The 8,105-nt window shown below is 34.5% G+C and overlaps 1 protein-coding gene across 8 annotated transcripts in view; it reads left to right on the top strand.

Annotated features, from left to right (window-relative positions):
- TNNI3K (TNNI3 interacting kinase) overlaps positions 1-8,105 on the top strand; it is a 285,366-nt gene that overhangs the window by 205,611 nt on the left and 71,650 nt on the right. For 7 of the 8 annotated variants that reach the window (XM_079128911.1, XM_079128916.1, XM_079128915.1 and 4 more), the window contains one exon: positions 2,947-3,056. In XM_079128911.1, the coding sequence (XP_078985037.1) occupies positions 2,947-3,056 (110 nt within the window). Of the gene's footprint in view, positions 1-2,946; positions 3,057-7,889; positions 8,035-8,105 lie in introns of those variants that run through there. The other variant, XM_079128917.1, reaches the window with a different exon arrangement.

Consider the following 8,105-nt stretch of genomic DNA (forward strand, 5'->3'; position numbering starts at 1 on the left):
ATTCTCTACAATTGTGCTGCTCAATATGGAAGCCACTAGCCATGACTGTTTAAATTTAAATTTATTTAAATTTAAATTAAACAAATTTAATTCAGTCACACTGTCCACCTTTTAAGTGCTCAGGAGTCTTAGGCTAGCATATTGTACAGTGCAAAAGAATATTTTCATTGTTGCAGAGAACTCTGTGAGACAGTTCTACTGTAGAAGCTAGTTTTAATTTTTAATAAACTACTTATAATTATCTTAGAATAGTGTTGAAAAATAATAAATTGCTCAATGCATAGTAGTTTTTTGAAATTTAGTCTTATTCTCTTTTAATGGCAAAGTTTTCCTTGTGAAAATAGAAACCAACATTTACATATTTTTGTAACAATCAAGGTAAAAATTTGATGAATGGGCTGACAGTCTCATTCCTGAATCTGTAATACCAGAAAATTTCCCAGCTGTTCATACAGCTTGGCCACATAGACAAGACTGACAAAACCATCTGAAGGTGACAACTTTCAATTCCATGACCCCTCATGTTGCACTGCCCACTTTCTGGTGAGGTGATAATGAGTAGTATCACTGCCAAGAGTGCATAAATCAAACAGGAGAAGGAGATGCCAAAACTTTGCAGAATCTACTTTGAATAATGAAGAATTAAATATCATTCATCTTACACTGATTTTCCAGACACAGTGCCAAGAAGAAAACAAGTAACTCTATACACTTGATATCTGAATCTAAAAGTCTCAAAAGGGAGATGATTGGGATCTGCATCTGAGTTTAGCTCATTTTATGCTTGGTCCCTTTCCACACGTTAGGAGACCTCTAATTAACTTAAATATGTTCACTAAAATGGTTATGTGCTCATAGTGGTACCAGCTCAGAATTATTCAAATAGTTATAAGATAACAATGTAGAATAAAGACAGAAGATCAGTGATCATTAAGCAGTAGTTTACTTGTTTGCTTATTGTATTACTAATTCTAGAAGGAATTAAAAATCATCAAGAGTAACCAATGAAAGGAATCAAACAAGGCTAATTTTTTGTGACATAGAAGACACATTTGATAAGCAGTGATGTATGTGATAAGTAATAACACAATCTAAACAAGAGCAAATGGATATTTTTGTCTCTCAAAGTAGTAAAATATTTCCCTGGTGCAGACATAATTATAACCCTCATACACACTTGCTGTTCAGAGTATAAATTAATTCAACTGTTTGGGAAATAGGTTATCATTATGTCCCAAAATCTTTAAAGTAGTTATGCCCTTTGATATATTATTCTCACTCCTTAATATGTCATAAATGTATAACTTATGAAACAGAGAAACAAAATGAAAAAGATTCTTTGAAGTATTTGGAACAACCTAAAATTGGGAAGTGATTAAGTAAATCACACCAAGTGCAGAGTCATTAAAAATATGTTAACTTAGAGTTTTAATAACACGAGAAATGAGAAATGCTTAATTGCTTAACCTAATGCTTTAATTTAAGAAAAAGGAATTACATAATTGTTTATCAGCATAAGTTTCCTGATACAAAGAATACATAAGAAATTCTCAAAATATTTTAATAATAGTTACCGCTAAATGATAACACTTTTTTCTTTCTTATTCTCTTAATTTCCTTAATCTTTCTCTTAATTTCCTTAATTTCTGCAAAAAAACAAGTGTTAACTTCACAATTGGCAAAATTAGGTAGTAATTCAGAATAATCTGTACAGCAAAATGTATTTTAAGTTACACAGTTACACTCCAAGAAATTTCACAAAATCTACTGGATAGATCTAGATGGATAAACAATTAAATGGGAGTGGATTTTGGTGGGGAAAATTTAGTGTGTATGGGTTATATCTCAAAAGTCATTAAGCTACAGACATATGCCTAAAATATAAGCTAGAAAACAGGAAGCAGCAATATCCTAGAACTTTATTCCCCAACTGTTGAGGAACAGTTTTTCTGAGGAATAAACAGTGTCATGTGCTCAAACATGAACTTTGGAACAAAAGGCTCTACCAACTATTAGTGATGCTTAAATGTTTATAAATTAAAAACTGTCATATACATATACAATAATATCTACCTACTTTGGATGGTTGTTAAGAGGATTCAAGAAGTGTGTGTGTGTGTGTGTGTGTGTGTGTGTGTGTGTATCATAATACCTGATACAAAATTTATTTGATAAAAGTAGCTGTGAGTTTGGTTTCTAAAGTGGCATAGAATTCACTGCTTTCAGAATAGAAAAATACCGAGCAACCAGGAATACACAGCGAAGTCCCAAGATCCATAGCATAGTGATACAGAATTGGACAAAAGCACTATTTAGAAATTCATGCAAGCTGGCAATATTAGAGAATTTAATGATTGAATTGTATTTGCTAAAACAATGAATTTGAAGTGTCTAACAGAGTTTAACAAGTAATAACTAGTTTATAAATATTAAAAATCAAAATTTCAGAATCCTCGTCCCAGTAAAAAAATTGAGTTTAACTAAACATCTGTTTTTCCAAAGTAATATATCTGCCTTTAAAAGTACTAAGTTCAGCAGTAACCCATGTCTTGGTAAGCAGACTATAACTCCTTTACCTTGAAGTTATGACATCATACAGTCTTGTCCAATCCACCTTTCAATCTTTGCTTCCAATAACATTGTGTACATACTCTATATCTTAAACATTCTAAATGACTTTCTCCTTATATGGTCATTTGCTCCTTTATAGTCTCGCTTCTCCTATTTATTGAATCAACAACCAATGAATGAACAATTATAAAGATAGACTATAAAATTATCCACTATTTTGTTAAAAGCACAGAGGGAAAAAAAGTCTTGAGGTCTCTTTGAAGTGTCACTGACATTATACAAATTGATTTTTGATGACTTCCTGTGTGTGTATCTGTTCCTGTTTTTTGATATAAACACACGGATTTCAAACTGACATGACCATTTGTTTTGCAGCGGCTGCAGCAGCAGACATGGCTTACCACCACATCAGGCCTCCCATTGGCTATTCCATTCCCAAACCCATATCGTCTTTGCTGATGCGAGGGTGGAATGCTTGTCCTGAAGTGAGTAATTTTTATGTCCTCTTAGAAAATGCGTTATGGTCAAAATCTGTCACAAATAATGTGACTCTAAAGTCTACTTCCAGTGTGTATTTAAGATTGTTGAGGCAGAAAGACTGATTTGCCTTCTGCTCTTTAGTCTCTAATTGCCTCAAGAAGTCTGAATATCTCATATTTCTTCACTGCTGCTCTCTGATTTTGAAATGTTTCTCACAACTGATTAGTATAAGAGAGACCAGGGTATGACAGATGACTCACAGTCTTATCTCAGCTGCAATTTTATTAACTATGCTTGAGTCACACTTAGTCTTTTTCTGAAGAAAGAAATTTGGTACAAGATGGATTTGGGTTGGCTTTTGATGTGAAGCAGGCCTTCAGGCAGAGACCCCAGGGAAAGTGGTCTTCAGTAGCACCAGCTCAAGCAGTAGTCAAAAGACCAGAGTCCTAGACTTCTGTTAATTCTCTAAGTGATTGTGTGATAATGTGGTTAATAACATAGACACAGAGTTCAAAAGAAGAGATCAATGCTATGGAAAGAACAAATAAAAAGCAAAGGAGGATATTTAAACAGCCCAAAAAATATTTTAAATGTGGTCTTAGATCTAAAAGAGTAGAGAGGGAATAGCAGTCTGTACTCAAGAAGGAACAGCAGACCATTCGTCTCCATAAAGTCATTCTTCTCACTTGTGTGCGGTATCAGGGGATGTCTACTATTTTCAGAGATTGACTGAGTTGGTCCTACAGCTTCTCTCCTGGTGTTATAGTCTAGTGTCCAAGACTTCCTTGGCCAATATATTTTTTCTTTATTGAAATCCTTGTGTCTTGACATCAGTCCATACATTGATTCTTCTCCTCTGAGTGAAGGATGTTAGTGTTCTTCACCCTGGAAATCCTCATACATAAAGGCTTAATGGTTCTTGTTTGCCTGCCCAAACCATCCTAGTTATTGTTGTTCTCTTCTTACACAGTCTTGCTTCTGTTCAATCCTCGACACTTTATCTCTCTTCAAAAGGAGAGCAGATAAAGTGTGGCTGTTATTATTTCAGAAGGTGTCTCAACAAAGGAAAACAGAATATGCCCTATTCCAGACATTTAGATAGAGACAGCAAGTTTCCTATTCTTTTTCTAAAGGCAACACCCCACCTTTTTCTAATGGTAAAAAACCAAGTCATTACTCTATCCTACTTGAGAGCATAGAAACTCTTATGAAGAAAATAAATATTCTTGTGGAATGTGCATGGAGTATTTCAGATAAACTTCTGACATTTGCTATAGGCTAAGAATCTTCTGGTTACCAAACATTAGCTCCATAGAAGAAGATTTTTTTTGTTTCTTTTGTTTTGCTCATTGTTATCATCCCAGGATGCATCACCTATTAGAAGTTCAAATTTTTTTGCTGATAAATGAGCAAATACTACTCTTGCTTATCAGTTCTTCCAATTCCATATCTAGATTTTTAGATCCAGAAAATTTTATGTTGAAAATTACATGAATTAAAATAATTTGGCAAAACCTTTCTTTGTTTTCAATATGAACCTCAGGCAAATATTGTAAGGATAAATGTGTCAGGCACTCAATACAGACTCCTCTTCTCTCTGTGGGAAGAGAGCTATGCCAAAGTTGCACATAAAATAGTCATCAAGGGAATCCTTTTTCTTTTATTAACTAATTCCATGATTATAGATAAAGGCCATGTGGGAGTTTTCATTTGGAGATAAAAGCAAACCATTGGCATATTCTAAAAGCATGTTTGGGGTGGAATGTATGCCTGAAGCAAAACACTGGGAAATGAGAAAGAGAAACAGTAATAGGGCCAGAGGAGGGTGCTATCAAAGAGAAATATATATAAGAGGCCCAAAAGAGTTGCTTAGTGGGAACATTGTGGAGCTAAGCAGTGACATTTATCCGTAGAGTCTGAGTTATGGTGATGGGGTTCAGGGAGTAAGATAGAAAGCACATTAGGAAAGCAAGTCTCTAACTTTCTGGCAATGTCTGGGCCTCTCAGTCAATTCAGTCCTGGCTTGGTCTTGCCATCCATCCCCCATTGTGAAGTTGAGTTGCTACACGTTCACTATGTTACCCATCAATGTCTTTACCATGTCAGTAGACTGAATGGTGAGGAAATAGGCAACAATGGGCTAATTTTTATTTTCCTTCAACAGTTAATTTGTGTCCCTACTATATACTGTCTAGAGATAAGGGGCTGAGGATTTAGTGAAGTATGACTCTTCATGACTTTAAGACCTAGTAGTCATACAGAGATTAATTGAAGACACGTATTAATGATTCTATAGTTACAAGTCAAGATTAAAGGAAAAAAGATTTTACAAGAATACATACTAAAAGAATACCAGCAAGTTGGAGAACAAAGATATAGCATAGGTTAGGGAAATTTTCCCATAAGAAGTGATGCTTGAGGGGAGACCATAAACCACTTACTTATAGGAGCTTGCTGAAGGAAGGGTGAGAGAATAACCCAACTCCAGCAAGGAGGACATGTACAGATACATTGAGAGAAAAAAAGACAAGGGACCTACTAGTTGTTAGAACATTGTAGCCACTGAGAGGTTAAATTTCTGTGACAGATATCCTTTGAAACAAGTTCTTTGGACCTAAGATGCTAACATCATGCATTCCTGTTCATTACTTTCCTATGCTATCAACTTCACTAATCATTCTTTCCTATCTATCTTTCCCTTATTCCTTGAATTTGAAAACCAGTATTTTGTCATATGTGTATCTTCTTAAGACTCAAGCATGGTACACAAAGGAAGAATATAAGCCCTTTGGAGATGGGAGGTTGTTGGAAAGTAATGTGAGGTAGAAAAGAGTCTTGATAGAATCAGATTTGGAAAATCTTGGAAACCAGAATGGGAATTCGGACATGAAGTTATAAGTAATTTTATCTTTGTCTCTAAAGCAGTGAAAATATATAATAAAAGTAATTTTTTAAGATCTATTTGAGTTGGGTGTGGAGGGTTTATTCACTTACTCAAAAAAATAATATGTATAGTTTCTATAAAGAAACAAGCATTGAATTATCTTCTGGTGTTCATTGGAATAGCTAAACATTTTTTTCTCAGCATGTGGGCAGGAAAATATATAACTCCAGATTATTCAGGAACGTTGTCAAAATGAAGATTCTGGAGCTCTATCCTAAATCTACCGAATGAAAATTTTTGGTATGGAGCCCCCCAGTCATAGGTGCCCAATAAAGGTTGGGAATGAGTGGGTTGAAACTGAAGGAAACCATTCTGAAGTCAGGTCATCTCAACATGTCCTGTGTTACAGTGATCCTGCTGGTTAGAACACAGGGACCACAGTGACAACCATGAATTCAGGACCAAGGGTAACCTTGACAACCATTTCAAAGGCAGCATCATAAGGAGGTGAAAAACTGGATTTCAGAAATGGAAAAGAGGAAAATGTCCAGGAGAACTATTATTGGTGCCTTCTGAGAATCAGCTAGTAACCAAGAGTAGGCGTTGGGCCTTACATATCAGAGATACTGTTGGCAGTGAGGAGAGAGAATGAAGCTAAGGACGCTACAATAAAGGGACAGTGCTTTTAAAAAACAGAAAAAGGAAAAGAAAAGATAGTAACAGAGAAAAAAGTAACCTGATCTACAGAACTGAGGGAGCTGTGGTTTCGAATAAGCTTATCATGCAGGTAGGTGGCACAGATGCTCCTCTCACCTTAAAGGTGCTTAAGAGAATGAAATGGAAGCAGGGAAGGCAGACAGATGGCACAGAGTTAAGCTCAGGCAAAGAGGCCAAATAAAACGACAGGGGCAGGATTTGAAGTTGAAAGCAAGAAAGTTCTAAATCTTGGCGAGAAAAGAGGAAGAAGGCTAAAAATTCAAAATGAAAAATGAAGACTTTTGTTGACAATTCTGAATAGAAAGGGGTAAAGAAGACAGGTAGAGCATGTAAGCAACATTTATATTGTTTAGTAATCCTTTAAGTTTTATAATACCACATGTAGATATAAAGATACAGAGACCTGTGCAGAAACAGAGAGGGGAGAAGTTTGCTTCTTTTTAAACCTTTTTCTCCCCTGGGAAATGTGAAACCTTCTGTGCCATGAAAGTATGCTTTAAATATTTTACTGGGGGCATAAATAAAATTGTGTATGCTTATATTTTTCAAATAAATGTGTCTTTAAATGAAATATATTTATTCTGTTATTACTTTAAATTTAATATTTATAAGCACATTTAATTCCTGTGCATAAGGAGGAGTACTCACACCAAAGAACAGAGGCATGCTAAGCTTAGAAGATCAAACCTTGAAAGCTACATGCCAATGGATTATTTAGTTTTTAAAATCTTAAATTAATAACAATTGGCAATAAAGCTCATTAAAATTCCTTTTGTTCAAGATCCATTGTGTTGAACTTGAAGCCCAGTTTGTTCTGAAATGATTGAAGCTGAGATCTCCACCTAGTGGATTTATAGGAATTTGCAGATTTTACAGAAACATTCTATTATCCCTGGAAATCCTTAATTTTTTTCTCTTAGAGAATAATATTTTTTAAAGACTTCTACTTAAGATCTAGGATAATTATCAACAGAATAGTTACAAAGCCATGAAATATGCTGTTATGCATATCAGCTAGACTACAGTTAACAAAAAAAGCTGAAATTTTATTTTCCTATCATAATTAAGAAAATAAATCAGGCTCAAATATGAGTATAGTCATCTCTGTAGAAAGTAATATTGTAGTGCCACTAATTGAGATGTTTATAATAATTTCCATAAAATAAACACTAAAAGTAACTCTACTAAAATACTTTTTATATTTAATTTTTAGTTTGAGGTTTTTTATTTCTTTCAGTGTTTGGTCGTTTTTCCGGGACTGGGTAAAACTTTTCTTTTCCATTTTCTCATTCTTTCAAAAAGCATGCTCAGTTAATTGTATCAAATATATTCTGTGGCTCCATCTTTGATTTTTTAAAATTATTTTCACCAGTGAACTTCTATTGCTAACTAAGAATTACTGAGGTTTTGTTCTCCAAAATAATGCATTTTAAGTGCGTACAAAGGCTAGAGG

Source organism: Sciurus vulgaris, assembly GCF_902686455.1.
Source record: "Sciurus vulgaris genome assembly, chromosome: 1".
Taxonomy (NCBI): domain Eukaryota; kingdom Metazoa; phylum Chordata; class Mammalia; order Rodentia; family Sciuridae; genus Sciurus; species Sciurus vulgaris.